The 24,513-nt window shown below is 44.6% G+C and overlaps 1 protein-coding gene across 4 annotated transcripts in view; it reads right to left on the bottom strand.

Annotated features, from left to right (window-relative positions):
- The window catches only part of PIR (pirin), a 515,558-nt gene that overhangs the window by 206,942 nt on the left and 284,103 nt on the right, over positions 1 to 24,513 (bottom strand). For all 4 annotated transcript variants that reach the window (XM_085622324.1, XM_085622325.1, XM_085622326.1 and 1 more), the window contains one exon: positions 23,880 to 24,086. In XM_085622324.1, the coding sequence (XP_085478450.1) occupies positions 23,880 to 24,086 (207 nt within the window). The remainder of the gene's footprint in view (positions 1 to 23,879; positions 24,087 to 24,513) is intronic.

Consider the following 24,513-nt stretch of genomic DNA (forward strand, 5'->3'; position numbering starts at 1 on the left):
GAGAAAATCTATTAATTGAGGAAGGTACCAGAGTCAAATCAGAACAGGTAGATAGACAAAGAAATACCCTTATGAATGGTATGTATCCTCTTTTGGCCGAAGGGTTACCTCAGGCCACCCCGGAAATACCGAAAAACTTGACACCCCCATTACTCCCGATAAAAGCACATCCCAAAACAGCAAAAGACGTTTTCCTTTCCTCCTATTTAGATGATGTAGCTCCTGAATATGCTAATGTTCCGCCACACACACCGCCCACCGATGGTGCTCAACGCCAAGATCATCCGTCTGTATCCCCGCAACAACAAACTCCTACGCACATTCCCACAGGTCCATCTGTTTCTACCGCTTTTCCTACATCTGCAGTTTCTATCTTACATCCAACAAATCCTTTCGTGCCTAGCACCTCAGACGGTGCGACAGGAGGTACAACAGAAATCTTTGCCACGCCACCCCGAGGAAATAAATTATCCCTTAGAGATTTAGCATACGAACGTACACCCCAACTAGCAACTTCCGACATGTTTAAAGAGCATCTAGTGGATTGTAGATATGATCCTGTGCCCGGTAGACGGGACGGTATGCTGCTGTCATCACTACGTATACGACGAGCTACATTGTATTTAATGACGATACCAGGAATGGTTGAACACCTAGACAATATATATCACTTTGTCCAAACAGGACGAGGCCCAGAAAGTATTAACGAAACTATGGAATACCAGAAAGTGGATGTACAAAGACAACTACTACGTTTTTTCATAAACTGCGTGATCAGGAACCAAGACAGGCCTGAGGCAGATCATGATACCATGCAAAAACTTGCCAAATGGGGTCAGAACATATCAGACGAGAAACATGATAGACAGGCATGTATAATCGCCATGTATCGAAAGATCCGCAAGGAAGTAGAACGAATACATAAAGAAAGACGAGAAGCAGACAGAATTGAATCAGAGGGAGAGGAGGAGCAAGAATCAGAACAATTAGATACGATAGCTTACGTAGGTAGAGGAAAACCCCATAATAATACTAGATGCTTTAATGATCCGATACGTCCGATACGTCCAGAATGTAATAGACATTTTCAAACACCTATGTTAAATACGAGGTCCCCTGAACACCTATTCCAAGCCACTGATAAATTACTCCGAGATCGAAGGGGGTACCATATGCTCGATTCCATGGACGAACAAGAATTAGCCAGGTCAGCAGTACAATGGGCTGACAGTCCCAGCAAATACAGTGATGATGCACTAGCACACACGTTTCTGAATCTTGCCCCAGACGAACAGCGTTTAGCTAGTATATACATGATTCAACACCTCCTTATATTATATAAAAGCCAACACTCCGATCCTGGACCCTTACCTGACATATTGACAGAACTACTCACGAATAAATGGAGAGGGTCAGGTACGGATTTGATTAAAGAAATTCTAGAATTTCGAAACCAGTATATAGTTTTCGCATACCCAGAACACGTTCCAATTCCCACTATGGGAAGAAAAATGTATCACATAGATAGACAGAATCCGTTACGCGAAGTACACCCAATCAGAGGTGAAGATAATAACTTTACACGCGTGTTTGTGTACACGCCTATAACTAAAATTGAATTATTAGAAATGAAGAAAGTAGTACCCAGCCATGACAAGGATCCAGCAGGTTTCCACCGTGAGATAAAGGACATGTTACTCATGGGAGAGTATACCTACCCCGACATTATGAAAATATTGAAAGTATTAATGCCTGCCGGTATTTACGAGAAACTCAAAGAAAAAGAATGGGAGGTGGGAGACCAAAAGATAGATTGGACAGCATTAGAAAACGAAGAAAAGGCCCGAGCTGCAGGATCAGGGCTTGGGGAAAAGACTACAGCACTACCAGGATTACTAGTGCAGGTACTGCCACGTTTATTAACTACGAAAAAGGAGGACTGGGGTGCAATCTCAGCCTGTAAACAAAAACAAGATGAAGACACTAGTGATTTCTATTCCCGATTTGAAAAATGTTTTGGTATTAATAGTGGCATAAAAGCAAGTAGCGAGTCATATCCACATCTGTTTGTGACAAAATTAGTTGAAAATTCCCTGCCGCAAGTTAAGAATAGAGTATTGAAATTCGAGAGTACCTGGCAAGGTAACACCCCGTCACAGATGTTACAGATGTTACAATATCACCACAATAGAATTAGAGAAGAACAAGAACATGAACAAAGACGTATGAAAGATACAAAAATGAAAATGCTTGTTGCTCAGTCAGTTCCAGCTGATGGTCATCAAAAGGGTGATTCAACAGGTCCAGTTAAAGGGACATGTAACTATTGTAAACAACAAGGTCATTATATACACGATTGTCCAGTCCTGAAACATAATATTGCCACAGGTAGAACCCAGGAAAGACCACGTCCACCTAGACAGGATCAGAATCAACAACAAATCCCTCAGCATGCACAACCTAGGTCAGCTCCGCAACAACTAGCTCCGCAACAGGCAGCTCCACAACAGATGGTAACACCACCACAAGCACAGCCTATTGCTGCCACACAAGCAACAACGCAACAGATGTACCAGTATGCACAAAATGACTATCCCGATTATCAGCGATACACATGAAATAGCCTAGAGAGGGAAGTTGGTTTACCCCTTATCGAGGTTCCTGTCGATCAAGAGGGACCTTATGTGCATAGTGAACTATTAGGGGAAGACAGAAAGTTTTTACTTGATACAGGGGCAAGCAGAACAACTATACGACGCAGTGAAGTTCCAGGGGCACCCCTCTCAGGCTCACAGAATATTTCCCTTGGATTCTCAGGAAAGCCTATCATTAATGAAGTGTCGCAACCTCTTCCACTTACGGTTGGTCCATTGACACGAACTACAGATTTATTGCTTACTAAATCATGTCCAGAAAACTTGTTAGGTATAAAAACATTGAAAGCTCTAGGAGCTATAATATGTTGTTCTCCGGAAGGAGTACGATTATTTTTACGTGATTTCAAAGGTCACTATGTGTCCAGAGACATGGATCACCGGCTGCAGAATTTACCTACACATCTATGGGCACAAGGCCCCACTGATGTTGGTTGCATGAACATTACACCATATCGTGTCACACTAAAAACAGGAGTAGTACTACCACGAATGCGACAATACAAGTTACCACCAGATGCTGTTGTGGCTTTGCTGCAAATCATTGACGAGCTCATTGCACAAGGAGTGGTTGTCGAAACCGACTCCAATGTATGCAATTCCCCGATAATTCCGATTCTTAAAAGAACGGATCCAAAAGCATCACCAGTATATCGATTAGTTATTGATCTGCGCGAATTAAATAAATGTATTGTACCACAATACCCTGTGGTCCCAGATATCTCTTCATTACTAACAGCTATTGACTCAGAAGCAACGTTCTTCACTGTAATTGATCTCAAGAATGCTTTCTTTAGCGTCCCAATAGATCCGGAAAGTCAATATTTGTTCGGATTCAGTTTAAATGGACGAAGTTTTAAATTCACACGCGCTCCTCAAGGATTCACAGAAAGCCCCAGCATCTATAGCCAAGCACTGAAACGAGAACTTGACAGTATCCACATGCCAGTTAACACTGCCTTGCTTCAATATGTCGATGATCTACTGATCACCGCCCGAAGCGAACCTGAATGTGAAACAGCGTCACTGACGGTTTTGAAATTTCTGGCCGACAAGGGGCACAAGGTGTCCCCTTCTAAGCTGCAATTCTGTGTCAAGCAAGTTGTTTACCTTGGGCACTCGCTGTCCAAGGAGGGAAGACAGCTTACACCCGACCGCATCCAGTTAATTGCTAACATGTCACCACCCAAGACACAAAAGGAGGTGCGGGCTTTTATAGGTCTCACTTCATACTGTAGGCAGTGGATCCCTCAATATGCATTTCTAGCAAAACCACTCATCCAGTTGACAACACAGGAGGCAGCCACATCGACTGTTCTCCCTTGGACTCAAGAACATACACATGCCTTTGAAAGCTTAAAGAAAGCTTTATGCCGAGCACCTGTTTTAGCAACACCATGTTACAGTAAACAGTTTACACTCTTTGTTACAGAACGCGAAGGTACTGCCTTGTCAGTACTCACTCAGGAACAAGCAGGATCACACAAACCATGTGCTTATTTCTCTAGTACATTAGATCCAGTAGCTCAGGCTCTTCCTGCGTGCATGAAATCGGTGGCAGCAACAGCTTTAGCAATCAGACAAAGCGATGCCATAGTGTTAGGACATCAATTGATAGTACAAGTACCACACGCAGTAGAGGTTCTCTTGAACCGCACACAAACACAACACTTGACTATAGCGAGACTCACCGGTTATGAACTAACATTGTTTCAGCCACACATAGAAATCAGACGTTGTAATACGTTAAATCCTGCCACACTTTTGCCAGTAAATGGAACAGATCCATTAGCACATGATTGTATTGAAGTCATTACTATCACGACGAAACCCAGACAAGACTTGACAGACATCCCTTTATCAGATCCAGACCTGACATTGTATGTAGATGGTTCATGTATGAGAACAAGTACAGGAGAGTTAGTGGCCGCTTACGCAGTCACAACAGACACTGAAGTCATTGAAACAAATTGTATTAACACTTTGTCAGCTCAAGCAGCAGAGCTCATCGCTCTGACACAAGCCTGTATTCAAGCCAAAAATAAGAAAGTCAACATATACACAGATTCACGTTATGCATTCGGAGTCGTCCATGACTTCGGCGTACTGTGGCGATAGAGAGGTTATTTAACTTCTCACGGTGCCCACATCCAACACGGACCCCTCATTCAAGCTCTATTAGACGCGATTCATCTACCTACTGCAATATCGATTATGAAATGCAAAGCCCATACAAAAGTTACCGATGTCATTTCTCAGGGTAATGACCTAGCTGACAGAACAGCTAAACAGACTGCTCAGAATCAGACTCATACAACTGACACGACAAAGACAATAGTTCAGACACCAACACATTGCATGACAGTTAAGGATCCCGCCCTTGATGTAATTGACATACAGACACATGCTACACCAGAAGAAATAAAGAAATGGACTGAATTAGGAGGGATCCAAACGGATCAAGGATGGATGACGAAGGAAAAATCTATATGGTTTCTTCCCGACTCCATGGTTCAAGTCATCATTAACACAATACATAGTCCAGCGCACCTAGGAGAAAAAGCTATGCTAGACAGCATTCAACACATTTGGTTCAACAAACACTTGCGAGCAGCAGCCAAACAGAAAGTACGTACCTGTATGATATGTTGTCAGTTTAATCCAGGTAAAAGCATCCCCGTAGAGCAGGGTGGATTTCAACCTCCCGATCATGCTTTTGAAGTCCTCCAGATGGATTATATCCAGATGGAACGATGTCGAGGATTCAAATATGTTCTCGTAGTTGTCTGTGCTCTTTCCCGTTGGACAGAAGCCTACCCGGTTTCAGATTACACTGCCCCGACTACTGCCAAACAGCTAGTTCGAGAATTCTTCCCACGATTCGGTTTGCCACGTGTTGTATACTCAGATAACGGCCAGCCATTCTCATCTGAACTAATGAAACACGTTTCACTTCTATTAGGTTACCAATGGAAATTCCACTGTGTCCGACATCCCGAGGCAGCAGGTCTCGTGGAGCGCCATAATCAGACCCTGAAAATCAGATTGTCCAAAATATGTAGAGAAAAAGGTGTCGATTGGATAGTAGCCTTACCAGTTGCGCTCTTTTACATGAGAATGGTAGCACATTCTCGAACAGGGCTATCCCCGTACGAGGTGATCTTCGGTAGACCACCAAATATGTGGGGGACGCCTATACCTCGCAAAATCACTGATGTTGACTGTAATATGCTGACAGATTACCTGGCTTCCTTGATGTCTGCACTACAATCTTGTCGTTCACAGGTAGCTGCAGCCTTTCCCGATAACACAGAGGTAAAGCCCCATGACGTGGTTCCAGGTGACCTGGTTCTGGTGCGGAATTTCGACCGGAAGACCCAACTGGAGCCTAGGTGGAAATCGCCTAAACTCGTTCTACTAACAACAAGGACAGCCGTGAAGATCGAGGGACGTAAAGGGTGGTTGCACTCGAGTCATATCAAGAAATGTTATGGACTACCATCCGATGTGAACACTCAGCCCTGCATTCCCTCACAGACAGACTCAAAGCTCCCCTTGGTTGAACAAACAAAAACGGAACTTTATAAACTGAAATTAAGGTCTAGCAAGTCAGACAATTTGATTGTTTAAGTCCTCTCCAAGGTGAATCGGTTGAATTTGTCTCTGACATGTATCCTCTAGACCGGAATAGAGAAAGAAATCGACAGATGCAGCTTAAAAAGCATGCGTATTGTAAATCACTTCGTAGTCACTGCACAGTAACATTATTAATTTTGTTTTTTCTAAGTCTTCTGATCATCATTTCTAGTATATTGCTGCATATGTATTACCCTATTTCTAAACGTGCTTACAATGTTACTGCTGAACATTCTTTTAGCGAATTACCTCCGCATGAGTTGTCTTATAGATTTGCGCTGCGCAACAACACATTCATTAGTATGTTACATCATTCCCATCAGACCAGCAATGCTACAAATTGTTGGATATGTGGCCAACTCCCTCCCTATCAGAACTATAAGGGAGTTTTGCCCCTCTTTCCATATCCGTTCACACACAATGGCTCCTGTGGAGCATGGTTTAGTTTGATTAATTCCCTAGATTCAAATTCAGTAGTTTATCAAGACAACTGGGTATGGGGAAACCTGAACCTAGTTTTGCTTAAAGTCTGCTACCCTAACAAGGAGGGACTTCCCAAAAGAACAGGAACTGATCTAGAAAATGAAGTATATGGATTAGTTAATTTTACACTTAACCTCCTGATTCTGAATGTTGAATCCGAAGCTACGCCAATCTTGCCCGCTATGTCAGTATTCCCAGTTAAAGGGGAATTATGTGTAAGAAAGAATGGTTCCATACACATGGGCCATAGTAAATGCACCACTGTAATAAAATTCAGTGATCAAGGCAAATCTACATTTAGAGCTTCCCGTCATTCTTACTTCATATGTGGCCAGACCGCATATATACGTCTACCTCTAGACTGGGATGGTACCTGTTACATAGCATTCCTTCTGCCACCTGTTTTCCTAGCCCCTCCTGATTATCACAGAAATACCCATTTAGTACACAATAGACAGCAGAGAGATCTCCCGATTGTCGATTACACTGAAACGGCATGGGAGCAATATACAGATTTCAATAAAGGTTTCTTTCCCTATATAGGTACAGTCACTAATAGTAAGCTGATACGTAGATTAACTAGAACCCTTGAAGCAGTAGTGAACGAGACTACTTCCGCCTTAGGCAATTTAACAGAAGAGCAGTCTGCTATGCGGATTGTTGTGCTTCAAAATCGTCTTGTCCTTGACGTCATCCTGGCTGATAGGGGCGGAGCTTGTAGGGTCATCGGATCAAGTTGCTGTGTTTTCATACCAGAAAATTCGCCGTTAGTATATAAAGCCATAACTCGCCTTCATAAGATTATAAGCCAGATACACCAGAGTCCAGGCACCTGGACTTGGTCCGGTTGGTTCTGGAGCGTGTTGTCAGCCTGGGGATGGAGGATCCTATCCTTCCTAGGTATTGGCTTCCTCATACTATTCAGTTGCTGCTTATGTCTACAATGTGGGCCAGCGATTTGTGGTCTGTGTGCCACATCGTGTATCCCGCATCCAAGTTTTCGTTCGAGATCCCGGAAGAAGAAAGAAGAGCAAATGATGCTATATGAACAGACCGATGGATTGATGAAGATCGATATCTCCTGAGGGTCCGTAGGGGACAAGGAGGGAATGAGGAAATATGAATTTTGTGATCAGTTATGTCCCCTATCGTAGACCCCAACGGCTCCATGTGCATGCTATAAGTACATGTATGTTCCCTCCAGTTCCAGTTATGAAGACGCAAATACATGTGCGTCCACCGTCAACATGTCCTCTTTCAGATCCGCCATGAATGGGTCAAATATTCCATTCCTAAGTATGAAAGGCCACCGACTTTATGTGGTTCACTTTCCACATTTTACAGGTTCAGGCGAGTAGGCCCTGAATTCTGCCATCAAGCCTTTTCCTGCCTTCTGCCTCTGAAAGCTCCAGTCCGAGCCTGCATCTGTATCCATGAACTTTGTCCTACTCCCTGCGCGGCTAACGGTGTCTGATCCAGCCTGTTGCCTGCCAAAAACTGTATTTCACCTTCAAGATTATCTGCTCCGCTCCTCATCCGATGCATTCCTGTCTAGTAGTTTAGGTAAACATTCTTCCAGTTACCGTGCAAAGGGCCAGGCCTCACTGTCCTCATGCGAGTAATTCATAGCCCCTGTTACCATGGAAGATTCCTTCCCCCTCGCATCTCATGTAGACACTTAGACGCTTGTACACGCACTAACAGTCAGTATAGAATAGATTCTGTCCGAGAGACCTTTCCTTTTGGATAATGCAGTTCTTTAAACATAAGATATTAGATATGATTTGGGATTAGGTTGACATGACCCCTCAGACTTCTGTCTCCACATGTAGAGCTAAATGTCAAGTCCCCTTCACCCTCTAGTTGCACGTCAATCACACGTCATGCGGCTGCGCACGCATCTCTGCCAAGTATTTCTGCTGACATTGCAGGATTCTCTTATGGATCCACCCACTTGTGACATCATGTTTAATGACGTATTTAGTTACGCCTATGTTTACGCCTCTTTTCATTACGTATGTGTATCATATCTGTATTATCAGCTGTTACGCCTCTTGCATCTGTCTTAATGTAATGCTTTCCATATAAATACCATTACTTGTCAATAATGTATTGCCTTCCTTCCTGAACCTTCATGGTGATGGAATTTGAAGCCTGCAGTTCGAACTGTAATTCCTTTGTAGAGGAATAAAGCCTTTTAGAACCTCTAATACCACGGATTCTGCCTCTTATATTTACTGAGTTATTCTTACTAGACTTTACCGCATAAAAAATAGTACCGGTAATGAAATATTTACCACAGTTAGTGCATGTTCATGTCCTATTTCCGCCTCTCAAACTCTCTAAAAACACACTGCAGAATCTATAACTCTTTTCCTGAGCATTTTGCACTGTGGGTGACTATTGACCAATCATATTCTAGGATAATATGTGCAGTCTACCTTTTCAATATAAAACTCCACCCTATGGGTCTGTGATTCACCGAGGCAGAGTCCTACCCCTGCCAGTGACTACCCTTGGGGCTATTGTCCGTCTGCTACCTACACGCACAGGTTAACAAAGTGCAATAGAGGTATTTCATGTTTTTGATAAATTAAGCTTTTGGGTTCACTGATATGTATGAGTACGGTCATATGCACGTAAATACTGATAGCATATATTAAATTTCTTTCTATTACGTTCAGAACATACTATATTTATTTGTTGATTTTCTACAGTACATTATGCAGCTAAGAAGTCCCTCAAGATCAAAATGATGGGACAGGCACCGAGATAAAGATGCGAATGCGGTTATTTGCCTGCTTTGGGTGGAGACAAGCTGACAGGTAGTTGTTGATTCCGACTGCCCATCTTAGGAGAGGATGTTTGATTTAAGAGCCACTCAATGGGATGCAAGGGCGCATGCAGCGGCCCAGGCTAGAACAGGGCCGGCCCTAGGGAGTCTGCCCCACATGGGACGTGTGAAGGATGCAGTTGAGAAGTCCGGACAGGGTGAGTTTCAATGGGAGAGAGGGCCACAGGCTGAGTGGATGGCATTGATGTTGAGTCCTCTACGAAACCTGCCAAAGTCCTTCTAAAAGCCTTACACATGCAAGTATAAATACCTGTCCCCAGCCCACTGCGCACCGGAAATGATGCCGCAGAGGCGCCAGAGACAAGGGAGTCTCCCAGGGGAGGGGGTCAGCAAATAATGTTTAATAGAGCCCAATGCAAAGCAATGCAGACAAGCCAAAAACTATAACATCCATCAGTTTGGCTTGTAAAGAATCTGTCATGTGGACTCCACACCAGGCTGCAAATTTGTCCCCGTTTTCTGGGGCAAATTGACTTTGTGGATAGGTACCTTGTGGCAAGGATGACTTCCACAACTTCGGGCGGCAGATTAAATGCAGTTAATTATCACCACACAAGCTCCATACATGGAGGTGTTGATTGCGCAGGTTTGTGTGAAGGACCCTGCCCTTCTGTTGCGACAGAAGATCATCCTGAAGTGGTAGCCTGAACGGTCGGCAGATTCTCTTGTCAAGAAGTTCTGGGTACAATACTAGCAAAGCTCCTAGCAAATAGGCTCAATCCGATAACAGACAAATTAATCCACCCAGATCAATCGGGCTTTTTGCCACACCGTAATACCGCACTCAATCTGAGGCGACTGCACGGTGTGTTGGGGCGTTGCTCTACAATCCAGGAATACGCAATGGTGGACTCGTTGGATGCCACAATGGCGTTTGATACGCTTGAATGGGCATACCTGATGGCGGTGCTCAAAAGGTTGGGCTTCGGCCCTAACTTTCTTGGATGGATACAGCTCCTGTATACGGAACCGCTGGCCCAAGTGGTAGTTAACAACAAAATATCCGAGGTATTCCACCTGGGAAGGGGGACGCGGCAGGGCTGTCCACTCTCGCCCTTGCTTTTTGCCCTTTCCCTTGAGCCACTTGTGGCCTGGATACGACAGGACACCTCAATACGGGGACTCAAATGGGCCGAGGGGTGGGAGGACCGGATCTCGCTTTATGCAGACGACATCTTTGTATCTTGCTCCCCCCATAAATCGCTACGAGTGGTTTTGGACATATTCACTAGTTTCAGGAGAAACTCTGGCTACAGCATTAACTGGAGCAAATCACTGCTCTGTGTCCTGCGCGGAACCCCCCCCATACCCAACGGTTGCCTGATCCAAACAGTTACAGAGGGGTTCAAATATCTTGGTATTTTCATCACCGATGATACTAAAACCAGATATGAGCGAAATCTCCTCCTACCCCTGCCTAGGTTCAAACGAGACACCGCCACCTGGAGAAAGCTCCTGTTGTCCCCATTAGGACGAACAACGCTTTTTAAGATGATGACACTGCCGCGCTTTCTATACGCCCTCCAGAATTATCCGGACTTAGTTCCACAAGGGTATTTTAAAGAAATTGAAGAAACCCAGAGAGATCTATTATGGGACGGAACACCACATATCTCGCTCCACAAACTGACACTTGGCTGGTATGATGGGGGTATAGAGCTCCCGGACATTAGAAAATACTACTGGGCAGCACATCCATCAGCCATCAATCAAGGCACATATTGCAGTGGTGACGACCCCGGCTATGGGATGGACAGATGGCTTCTACCGGGTGGGAATTTTGAGGCGGCGCTTTATTCCAGGCCAAATAAATATCTCCTCATGGGGCCCACAAGACACTCGGTCCAACTCTGGCATATGGTAAGCCTAAGCCTGGAATAGGTGGATAAACTTATGCTAGCTACCCCACTCTGGGTTTCTGAACGGCTGGGCACACTGGGTCGGACTAAAGGGTTTGACAAGTGGGACCTCATAGGGATCTCCAGTATAAAAGATCTCTGGGGATCAAACGGAATAGTGTTGTTTGCTTCACTACAGCAGACATATGAATTAGGAAATACGGAGTACTTCAGGTATGCACAGGTCAAATACTCACTTCAGGCCAATATTCTAGTGGGCACGTCCCTCCCGGAGTCCTCCCCATTAGAGGATAGGTTGCTTGACGGTCACCTGCCGGAAAAGGCCATATCTCTCACATATAAAAAACTCATACACCACACCCCGACCTCCTAGTCGGTTTAAGGGAGAAGTGGGAGAGGGACGGCCTAGAGATAGATGACAAGGAATGGCAGGAGGCGCTCTCTTCCCCAAAAGAGGTGGCAATTTCAGCGAAACTATGGCTGATCCAATTGAAGATATTGCGCAGAGTGTATCTCTCTGGTCACCAGCTGGTTTTGATGGGCAGGAGCACAGAGGGGACGTGTAGGAGGCAAAGTGGTCTAGAAGGGACATTTATGCATATAATCTGGTAGTGCCCCTTGGTCCAAGCCTACTGGGCAGGGGTGCATGAATGCATGAGCACAGTATGGGGGGTGGAAATGCGGCTTGAAGCCAAAAGGTGCCTTCTAAATATTTGGGAGCCCACAGATTTGACTGCAAAGGGTAAAGCATGGGCGACTCTTGGGCAGATGATGGCGAAACGCAACATCGCAAGCCTTTGGGGGGCAGTATCACTGCCAACACTCAACGCATGGAAAAAAGACATGGACTGGTGCATGCTGCGGGAGAAAACAGTATATGTGGCCCGGGGCTGCCTCCGGAAGTGGATAGCGATTTGGACTAAGTGGAATGTATACCGTGGGAGTATATGTGAACCCCCGATAATCCCCTCCCTTGATGAACCACTAACGCCCTAATTGATGTAGAAAGTGACCATCTTGTACTGTATAACATCAGAATGTATACATCTCTGTATGAGTCGGATATGTAACACCACAATAAGTAATGACTTCCTGTTTGCAATGACCACCTTGTTCGATTGTATCAATAAAAAGAGTTATTAAAAAAAAAAAGGTTCTGGGTACCACACTGTCCTGTCTCAGTCCCGAGGCACTAAAATTACATTGACCTGGTGGCTCCCGATGTTTTTCAGAACGCTGGGCAGGAGAGATGGGGCACGAAGGTGTACAGTAATCCTGTGTTTCATTCCAGGTAGAATGCATTTCCTAGCAAGTGTCTCTGCAGAAACTTCAACGTGCAAAACCTTTAAAATTGCACATTTTCGACAATGGCAAAAAGATCTAGCCAGGGTTCTTCCCATTGCCAGAAGATGCCCTGTGTAATTTGTGGTCTGCCTGGTGTCCCTGGCTGAGCTTGTCTGCCATGGCATTCGAGTATCTCGCCAGGTAGTTCACAATGAGGGAAGCCTCTGTGAAGGGGTCAAGTGCGACTTTGGATCATTGATTATGAACCCCAATGATGTCAGGAGGTTTGCCGTCGTCCGAAGGTGGTCTATGACTTACTGTGGAGAATATGCCTTTAACAGGAGTCGTTGACATAGGGGAAAACTGATAACCCAGACCTCTGAAGAAGGGCGGCAACCACCATCACTTTCGTGAACTCCAAAGAGCACTAGCAAGGCCAAAGGGGAGTATGGCAAACTCAAAATGCTCTTGGCCTACCTTGAACTACAGGGAACATCTGTTGGAGTGCAGGAAACGTATATAACCAGTTCCAAGGACATCATCCAGTGGTTCGTACCCAGGTCAGAAGAAATCATGGCCGGTGTGAGCTCTTTTGAATTATTCGTTCACTGGAAGGCATTCAAAGGACAAAGATCTAAGATGGACTGAAGGTCCCTATCATTCTTTGGCCTGAGGAAATACCTATAGTAGCACCCCTCCCCTATTTCCGAGTCCGGGACCCTCTTAATGGCCCCATTCGGGGAAAAAACTTGCACCTCTTGCAAGTTTGCAAGAGAATGGACAGGTGTTCCTCTGATATTTGACGTGTGGGAAAGATTCGGCAGAGCAGAATAAAAGGGTAGGGCATAGCCCTTCTGAATAATTTGCAGGACTCATCTGTCGAATGTGATGGATCGCCACCCCTGATGAAAGGCCTGGTGCACTGTTGGCCTGAATGTTGCTTGCCTTAATCGTGTTCCAGCCTCGAACGGACTGAAGTGATTGCAGCAGAGGCCAATGAGACTGATGTTGCCTATATGCCTGGCCCCTAGAGTAGCCCTAGAATTTCTGAGACTGAAGAGAAACTTGTTTACCAGGGGTCAAAAGCCCCAGACAAAATGCTGTGGCCCTACTCGCTTTAAAGCGTACCAAGGCAGAAGTCACTTTTCCACTGAAAAGGTGTGAGCGATTGAAAAGCATATCCATGGGGGAACCATGTACCTCTCCGGAGAATCCTGTGGAGCACCCACGCATGGCAGTTGAACACCGCACTAGTGCCAACCACCCTTCCCAGACCATCAGTAGTATCACGGCCAGCACGAATTACCGATTTGGCCGCATCTTAACCATACTGAGATGCATAGAGCTTCACCTACATGTGAAAAGTTACAAGCAGTAACTTTACACTTGTATATCCTGTTGTAGGACGCTCCACCAGGAGGTGGAGACATGCAAGGGTACAAGTGGGAGCAAATCAACAGACAGAAATGATGAATAGCAAAAAGTGTAGAAATGCACCTAGATGGGTAATAGATTCGAGAAGGAAGAAAGTTATTCGGCGCAAGGGGGTTTTCAGGGGTGGGTGGCGTGGTTGAATGAGTTTGAAATTTGAATGAAAGAAAGCGCAGTTGATAAGTGATCCCTCAAGATGTGCTGACAAACTGGCAACTTCTTTATGAGTATAACCTATTTATTCCGGTTTGAATAGAGATGTAAGCGCCAGAAATAATTTGAACGTTAGCTCTTCAAGCCATAAATCTTATGCCCGTTTTCCATCTTTTGTGTGGCACACAAATGACCTTTTTTTTGGCAGATTTAAATAGCGCGAACTCGATCCGAAGATATTGGAGCGCTTTACATGAGCACCACTTACATTACACAAAGACGCATTCATTAGGTCTCGCCTGACCCAGCGCATGCGCTGGTCTGCCGAGACTTATTGAGAGGGCTCCAAAAAGTGCTACCAGGCCAGCCTAGAGCTACAGTGCATGTGCGCGGGCGCAATTTACTTTACCGCGATTTACCGCTTTGATGTTTGATCGCGATCACTTTCACTTTCGCGGCCGCACAGCCGCTTGGCATAGCCAATAGGTCTCACTTTTGGGACCTTATAAGTATTTAGTTATGCAACTGTTGCATGGCTAAACACTTATAAGGTCCCAAAGGCGAGACCTATTGGCTATGCCAATGCTTGTTTTTGGTAGGCACGGGAGATTAAGTGATTTGCCCAGAATCACAGGATGTTGAGCCGACGCCGAGACTCGAACCTGGTACCCCAGCTCCAAAGTCGGCAGCTCTGGCGGAGTGCTTGCATGATAAAAAAAAAAAAAGCAAAATACGGCCCATGTATGGAAACAACTGACACGAGAACATTCCTGAATACCGCCAGTTCCAGTGGCTTAAGTAATTCTTTTTTTTTCAATAGTTTCTTTGGGCTGATTTACAGAGTTTACAGAGAGGAACTCTATCATCGGTGCCCTCGCTGGCGAGTAACAAAAAAATGCACTCCACATTCCTATGCATTTATGGGACATTTTTCGCACACGGGAAGTTTAACACTTCACAGTGGCAGGCCTTTTGCATTTATCTTCTGGTGCTAATGTTTGAGAGTTGTTGATTTGTTTGTGCTCGTAATTGCTCCCTGCTGCTCCGAATTTTCTTTAATGATATAGGATGTAGCCAAGGCACAGAGTAAACATTATTGTTGACATAGCTAATGTAGTCCATCCAAGCTCACAGTCCGCCAAGCATATTGTCTCAATTTTTTTTTTTTTTATATAATCAGAAACTGAAAATGCTTGTCCGGTTGCGTAAGGGGTTTTTATTTTCCGTGGAAAATTTGCGTTGTACGGAAACAATTCCTTTCCAGCAGCAAACAATGCACAAACTAATTTGAAAGGTTTAAACGAGAAAGAACTGTTTGCCAGGCGTCATGCAGTGCTTAGAAAGACCGGAATCCAGCAACCGTGCTCCTTCCTACAAGTAAGGAAGCGTGAATCGACTTTTAAGAAACAAAAATAGTCTTGCAGAATTTGATGTTCGGGACACCTGGAGTTTAGAAATCATACAGTGGCAGTGCAATGTTCACATCGAAAGTAGTTCCGGGTGAAATTCCATTCATACTGGACTAATGTTGTATGATTTCCAGCAGTTTGCATTATGACTGTAGCGCAAAATGCCTGGCAACATTTCGAGTAAATGAGATTTCATTTGGGTAAAAATCCTCTTGTGGAAGCACGGGAAGAACACGGACGGATCAAAAGCATTCAGTCACATTGTGTTGGCCACAGGCAATTTTGCTCTACCTTTTTGTAGTACAAAGCGTCTTTACGCCAAAAATGTATGCGGCGACATTTAAAAAAAAAACATAGTGCAAAATGCCAAAGCCAGCATTTCACGTAATAACGTGTAAATTCACATAATTTGTTTAAGTATTTTTTGTAATTTCTGCAATGGAGATCTGGCCCTAAAAACTAAACATTTCTCCCAAAAACATAAGTGAGGTGGGACCTTCTAGATTATGGACAGGCCATGGTATGCATCAAAAATATATCAACAACCAGGTTTCAGAAACATCCCGAACACTATGGGCCGCATTATAACTCTAATTAGTAACAACAGGGACTTCCTACACCTATATACTTTGATTTAAGGCTGTGCGTCTATATTCATATAGACGCACAGCCTTAAATCAAAGTATATAGGTGTAGGAAGTCCCTGTTGTTACTAATTATAATTTCTTCCTGACACTTTCCTCACATTTTCCTTAGTTCAGTGTCCCTCTGTTGTAGCTTTCCGCATTATAACTCTGGCAGTCCGGGAACTGCCGTCGCTTTCTGGTGGTCCGACTGCCCCCGCGTACCTGGCACTCCAACTAGAGATTCCGATGCGGGCGGGGAGACCACATCCAGATCCCTGCCAGATTTGAGCTCCTGTGGCAGCGGTGAGGACAGCGGTGGTCAATGGTGGCGGTGGTGCATAGGCACCGCCGTGTGTCTTACGACCGGCCTGTCCGCTGATCTTTTCATGGGTGGGGACACTGCCATGAGAACGTTGGTGGAAATGCAGGTAAAGACCCACAGAAAAGGGCCCCAGGGCAAATATGCTCATGTGGCCGGGGCCCATGTTGTGCCCCCTATACCACCAATGTCGGTGTGCTCACTGTTCACCATGTAAGACGTGGTGCATGGCAACAGTGCGCCTGACTTGCTGGAGGTGCAGCAGTGCGGCCTGCATTGGTTCCAGGCTCTCTCCTAGAGCCACAGCATGCCGCCGCCTTGGCTGCACTGCCACAACACCGCCAGCCCCGCGGTAATGTTGTAATGTGGTGGTCGGGCTGCCGCCTTGACTGCACTGCACAACACTGCCAGCCCCGCGGTAATGTTGTAATGTGGTGGTCGGGCTGCCGCCTTGACTGCACTGCACAACACTGCCAGCCCCGCGGTAATGTTGTAATGTGGTGGTCGGGCTGCCGCCTTGACTGCACTGCCACAACACCGCCAGCCCAGCGGTAATGTTGTAATGTGGTGGTCGGGATGCCACCGATTTGGCGGCGTTCTACCGACCGCCAAACTTGTAATAAGCAGGGCTTAGTTTGTAAAAAATTAAGTACCAGGGCCCTTCTCAGGAGACCAGTTCAGCTTGCACCACCAGTGCTGCCAATGACATTACCAACATAACATCTAACCATATCCTTCCTACAAGTGTGACAATTCAGACTATTTTAGGGCACACAAAGCTATAATAATGGCGTAAGAGGCTGGTATTATTCATTTTCAGAGTATATTTTCTTAATAAACACCGTTCTTGTTCTCAACTCAAAATAAAAGACAGGGCCACCATGTGGTGGACTGTCAGTAGAGCCGGTGCTGACATTTAAGCGCCACTGCCGAGCACCGGAAACCACCGACTCAAATAAGCACTGTTTTAGAGTCAGGGTAAATGTGGTATTTACACTGGCTGAGCCTCACCCTGAGTGGGACAGGTATGCCCAGACGTGAGTCCCGTGCTCTCCATGCCACTGGAATCAAGCTATCCTGGCTGAAGATTGATGAAACCCCAAAACTGGTCCCAAGATGCTTGTTTCCGGTCCAGGGAAGACATGGCTTGGCAGTTCGGGCTGGACTGTTCGCATGAGGTACAGGATCAAGACTGATTTGCATATAGCTGTGTCTGAACTGGGATGGCAAAGTGAGCTAAAGAATGATGATGGATTCAACCCAGATCCGTGACTGGGGGTGAGTGTTTGAAAAGTTTCAGCACTCCGTCCATCATCTCCTTGTGTTTGCATGGCAGACATGGGCAAGGAAAATGCAGAATAACCTCATATGTAGGGAGAAAACTCACTGACCATCAGACAACTTATTGCTTTGGGAGTTTTTCTCACACAAATAAAATTGCCGGGCAGGTGCTTTAAAATGTGGCGTCTGTTCATCAAACTTTAAGTACCACAAAGGGAACCTCCACGGCAGCAGCCCCATCACAATACAAAGAGGCCTAATGGGCAGACAGAGATTATAAACTGAGAAGGCGGTCCACTACCATGGTGGTGGAAGCCTTGGCCACTGCTCCCATGGCAAACTGGTATACCACCTCCATTAGGAATTGTAATCTAAGAGTAATCTTTTATAAGGCAATTTATATTACAATGTGACGCACATTTGGACTAGAGTATTATATTAGCATTTTTATTTTTTTAACAATATTGTTCACACTCGTAATACGCAGGCATTGTGGAGTTGGCAGATTGATTGAGGACTAGAGGCTCCATTCGCAAAGTCAAATTAAAAAAAGTCAGAAATGTATTCTCATTGAATGTTTTGAATACATTTTTGACTATTCAGGGATTTATCAAGGATCCCTGGAGAACGTAATTTAGAATGGTATGAATAGGAAGCCCTTTTGGAAGGACTCAGGCTGCAGGCTTGATACTAGTCAATGGGGGTCCTTTCCAGATAGGTCATACAATGTTTGCTGAAGAAAGAAAGACACTAGGTGGCCGCAGTTTTCGCTTAGGCACCTCCAAACTCTGGAACTCTCTTCCGACTGAGCTCAGAAGCGCTAGCTCTCTCGCCACCTTCAGAAAGGGTCTGAAAACCTGGCTGTTCCAGAAATAGCTGCCAGAACAGATTCTCTTCCGTCCTCAGCGTCAAGACACGTCCGGGTATACGTGCGCTTTATAAATCACAGTAACATTAACATAACAATCTGTGTTAAGCTGCTTTATCAACTTAGTCCTTAATAGACTACAGTTTGTCATCTACTCTTAGTTATCTTATTCCATATGTATGGTAACACACAACCTTTTGTAGTCCAGTCTTTTCAAACACCCACTCCTCTTTCAAGGGGTGAGTGGGATGGAAAAGACAGGTAGATATCACTTGAGGTGGATGGAACTGTGACATGACTTTTGGTATCACAGTGGGTTTAACTTTCAATGCTACTGGGTCCTTCGAAAACACTTGAAAATGGGGGGTTAGAACTGAAAGGGTGTGCAGATTTCCCACTTTCCTATAAAAAAATATAATGTTTTTGTGGGCTTAAATGCATGGGTTCAATTGAAGCGCTCGTGAGGATGGCCAATACAAAGCTCATATTTCAATTTCAAGGAGAGGCATTGGTAGAATAATTTTACTGTATGTTTTTCATGAAGCTAGCCACCACAAAAGTAGTTTGTGAAGAAAACATTCAACTGCAGACTATAGACTGGCATAAATAGCAGCCAATGTTTTATGGTATCAAATGCGATGCAGTGCACGCAACGAAATTCGTTTTATTAATTTATATGTTTACTTACCTGTAAACCTCCGTAATCCATAGTTTACTACCCCCCACCCTGCCCCTCCCCCTCCCCACGTCACCGCCCTGCAGGAACTCCTACTACCGACCGCGGCTGCCATTCTGTCTCCAGTCTGGAGATTGGTGATTCTGGTGAATGAAGCAGCTAATAAGAATTTGGGGTTGTTGGGAAAGCCGGAGGAGGTAGAGGAAGATGAAGACAGTTGCTTCAATTCTCTACCTACTCATCTCAAAATGTATATTGACCTGTTCCCTTGTATCAACACTTTCTGTACTGCTGATGCACAGGCAGCGGACCGTTTTCATGACAAATAATCTTTACCCATCAATGGCATTTCAAACAACTGGGTTGTTAGATCCTTCGGAAAACATGTGGATCTCATCCAGATCGGGGGATAGAAGATCACTCGATAGCCATTAGTACAGGGTGCAGCATCAACTATGTCTAAGCCAGTTTACATACACATGTTTAAATGCATCCCTTCCGTCTTTCAACAAACCATTAAAACAGTGTGTCAAGCACCCTTTTAGGCTTGGAACAGCTAGTTTGGTATAGGGCATTTGTAGAGCAGAATAGAGCATGACCTATAGGAATTAGAGATGCCGTTCACAACAAAAGCACACAGTTTGAGCTAGACACCCAAATGCAAAAGCATCCCTTCAGCATCCTGAAGTTTAGATTCCGTATCAGGCAGTGCTGAGGGAAAAGATGTTCTGCTTAAATTTGGCAGATGAAGTATACTCCTCCAGATTCCTAGGGGTCGGATGAGCCTACAACAAAGCAGGGTGTATCGACAGACGGTCTATGATCCCTTCCAGTGTATCTGCAAATCGATGTTCGAGTCTGTGTTTTATCCCAGGCTGCCTGAAGGTATCCAAAAGTGCCTTAGAGATAGAACAACACTGCTTCTGCGCCTGGTTTGTCTCCCACAATTTCCATAAAACTGTTTACCTGACATTTATCTGCGTTTTGTCTGCTTTATTGCCGTCATCTTCTTCACTATCCCGACTAGCGCAGAGAACATAAAAATCTGAACAAAAACACATGGTTTCGGTGTTAAAGGCTTACGATTTGGTCAAATGTAAATTGGGCATCTCTTAATCAGATAGATATTTAGCTATCGTCTTTCTTTCTGATTCAATATTTGAACCCCACTGGGGAGACTACCTACTCTCTTTGGTAAATCTGTGTAGTAGGTCCAGCATGAATCCCCTAATGTTATGTAAAGTCTACATGAGAGCGCTTGGGAAAATGTGTGGTGGGTACCCATGCCCCAATATATATGTAGACTCTGTGGGGGCTGCAGAGGGTTTAGATATTGGGAGGGCTTCTGGATTCCCTTCTCTCTGCAACCCCACCTCTTGCTGCTTCTTTAATTTCCCTCTACCTAAAGAACTGTTTGTAATGTCAAGTGTAGTGCAGATGTTTAGTTCAAATCATAATCTCAGAGAAAGTTAATGGAGATGCCTTTTGTTCAACTGGAGCTGTACCCATGCCCAAAAATCAGGAATTGCCCAAAGTCAATGGTGATGCTGCACACCATCTATAGAGCAGCTGGACTATCTGTCCATCTCCCGGATCCCATGCCTTTGTGTTTCTGGAGAAAAGTAGTCTGAAGGCAATTCATAAAGATAGTTTCACTTGAAACCTGTTGCCCTGGAGAAGCAGCACACTGAACTGAAAAAAGGTGTTATTCGCATTGCCCCCTAAATGTTTAGGGTTATTTTCCAATCTTACTGGACTTGTAAAAGCTCCTTACACTTGTGTAAAGAGAGATGAGAACCAGAGACTCATTTTGTGGTTTGACTGATAATTACTGTATCACCAGGCACAGGAGAAAAGCTAAGCTTCTGAGCCCTGGTTAAGGAGACGCTTGACTGCCAGGAGCACAGAGAATCTGCCTTGCACCAGCGGAGCCTGAGCTCCGGTTGAGCTCAATGTTAATTTAGTACTTAGAATTGCAAAGTCAGACCAACACTGGAGTCTGCACTGCTGCCTGGCTGACAGAAGAGGCTGAGTATCTTCAGCGGCATGCTCGAGAACCTGATCCCGTTGAGGATTGGAGGCTTATGTATGATACTATTGTGTCACCAACAAATGGTGGCCGAACAATACTATCAGTCCCTGCTCCTGGAGCAACGCCCTGCCACCCAGACCCTGAGCAGGTGCAAAGGTGGCATGTGACGCTGTCTTGGCATTCTAAATTGTAGCACATTGCCAGCTGTGAGTCCCTGGACTTGAATGAAGATACGTCCAAATGTGACAATCATGAGCCAGCCAGAGAAGTTGCGATCCCTCTGAAACGCCTGCTATCCTCCGTGAGACCAGTGCAGCAGTGGAGGACCGAACACTGCAACTGTAGCACGCTCGAATTACTTTCCAGCAGCATGAGAACCAGAAAGAGCATGCACCCCCTTAGAAGGCTGCTCCCGTCAGTGAGCCTTAGCATGTGCTGCTGCTGAACTGCGTGATGGTTCCTCTACCTCGCTGCCAAGTCAACCCTCCTACAGTGAGCACGAGCATCATAGTAAGAGAACTCATTGACAAATACATTCAAACATATTGATCTTGTTCAACAAACAGAAGTTGCACTTGGCTCCAAGGTTAACGACAAATTAACTTATTTCCTGAATCCCCGCATGCATTTTCCCCTTGCTGAGTACAGAAGATGTATAACGTACGTACTGATATTATGCTACAATAAATTAAGTGAATTGTAGTGCCATAGTCACGGGCATATTACCTTATATATATTAAATAAAAGCTTATTCGTTACAAAAAAAAAAGATAACACTGATTGTAAAATACATTTGTTATACATGTTCTGTCTAAAGTATGTGTTCTGCACACATCACCCTCCAAGATAAAAAAAAGATTGTCCACCTTTACTGCCCTCCGAAATTCAAAGCTTAAAGACGTGATACTTGGCATTTAAATGAGCTCGCTGTAGTAACTGGTTCCTGTGTTTCCAAGGACTGCTGCAATAGGTGTTACAAGGACTGCATGACTGCCCTTAAGTCACACAAGCCCTGGTGAACTGGCCTAACATTTGTAGTATACAGTGGTCCACAGATCTGAGTGCACTGTTTACCAAGCAATAAGTGCAAACTATTATTAAGTGCTTAGTAAAAATGACTGAGAACTGGCGCTTTATGAGGCAGAGATAGAGTCTTTGTCAACAGACTGTTTGAGAGCAGCCTGAACAGTCAGGTAGGTCAGGTATGCGTGTTTTGCACAAGTCTCCGTGTTAGGGCTGAGATAATGATATGACAAGAGTCCACCCCAGACCAATGCTGGGAATACAGGGCCCGATTCACAGAAATAAGTCTTAAGTCTGTCCTACTAATTTTGGTATTCACAGAAGGCATTTAGTAGTAGCGAAGTTAGGATTCTGTCTTAAGTTTAACTGAAGACAGACTTTAAGACAGACTGAAGACAGACTGAGGACAGACTGAGGACAGACTGAAGACAGACTGAGGACAGACTGAGGGCAGACTGAGGGCAGACTTAAGACAAAATCCTAACTTTACTACTACTAAATGCCTTCTGTGCATACCAAAAGTAGTAAGTTTAGGATCTTGTCTCAAGTTAGTTCTGTGAATCGGGCCCACAGTTTGTATAGGCCCAGTAGGATGATCGCTTGGGAGCACCTGTGCTGTATGTTTAGCTGCAATCTTTTCTTTCAATGTTAGCCACCTCCTTGATCCTGCAGTTACCGCAACACCCTCCGATAGTGCCGTGTCAGTGGGCAGAATTTTGGGGCTAGAGACGGAACTACAAAAGTCTAAAGAAGTAAGAGATTTTCAGAGAGAGATATTCAGGCAAGAGGAGAAGCAACCTGTAGAAGAGAGGCAGGTTACTGGGTGAGACATAAAGCTGTAAAGGAAGAAGACTGTTAGTGCTGTACAGCTGAGAGCTGGAATTAGGGACAGGAAAGGTAGCCGATGAATTAGCATAGAGTGCTGTGCCGCAGAGTAGTATTTTTCCATGTGCCCATGTCCATAAAGATCTTGCTGAACTCCAAATCTGAGGGGAATTGATCGCGGAGGTGAGTCCTTCAGAGTGATCCACAGCCTCAGGCTCTAGCCCCTTAAAAAGGTGGTTTAAAAGCATGGACCCTCTTTCAATAAAGTGCTGAGCTGCTCCTGGAGGTAAATACAAGGGCCTAATTCACAAAGATTGGTCTGTGGGTAGGTGTGGCCTACTGTTGTGCTACTCCTAGCCTGTAAACATAAGGGTGTGAGGTTCGTTCAAAGTATAACGCATAGTTTCGTAAAATAATTACAACTACAAAGGAGAGTTGAGCGTTCACAAAGTTAAGATGTAGTTACCTTGACACCCAAAGCCTCGCCAGAAATGACAGCTACGGTCACACCATTCTTTGAAGGTTTTGGGATGTCAGCGCTCTTCAGTTCTTGGTACTCAGGTGGTATCATCTTGTCAGAGCTTCTTAGGTTGACCCAGAGTTGCAAACCGTGAGCAGGTTCCTCAGAGCAAGGCATCTCTGCATGAAGAATTCCACGACCAGCTGTCATCCACTATAAAAAAGAACAATTAACACTATATATGAGAGAAGACCTGGAAAACAAAATTCCCTCAATACATGTTTTTTTCCGAAATGCAGAGGATTAAAAAGTATTATAAAACAAAATACATACACGTTCAGCCTTTGTATTGACTAAAGGCGATATTCACATCTGTGCACACTGCTCAATATGATAGGGCAAGTTTGCTTATTGTGACACACGTTTTCTTTATTAAATAGATTTGAATAAAGTCAGATGACAAAGAGATAATCAGATTACAAGAGAAATGCATATATGACTCTTTGCTACCATTTATCAGATCTCTGCAATAAGACTGTCCTTGATTGAAGCAGCATGATAATCTCACATTCAATTTCACATATGTTCACATTTATATTTCATATAAACCTGCAATTAGATGTCTTTGCCTTGAGAGAGG

The sequence above is a fragment of the Triturus cristatus genome, chromosome 8 (genome assembly GCF_964204655.1).
Source record: "Triturus cristatus chromosome 8, aTriCri1.1, whole genome shotgun sequence".
NCBI classification, from domain to species: Eukaryota; Metazoa; Chordata; class Amphibia; order Caudata; family Salamandridae; genus Triturus; species Triturus cristatus.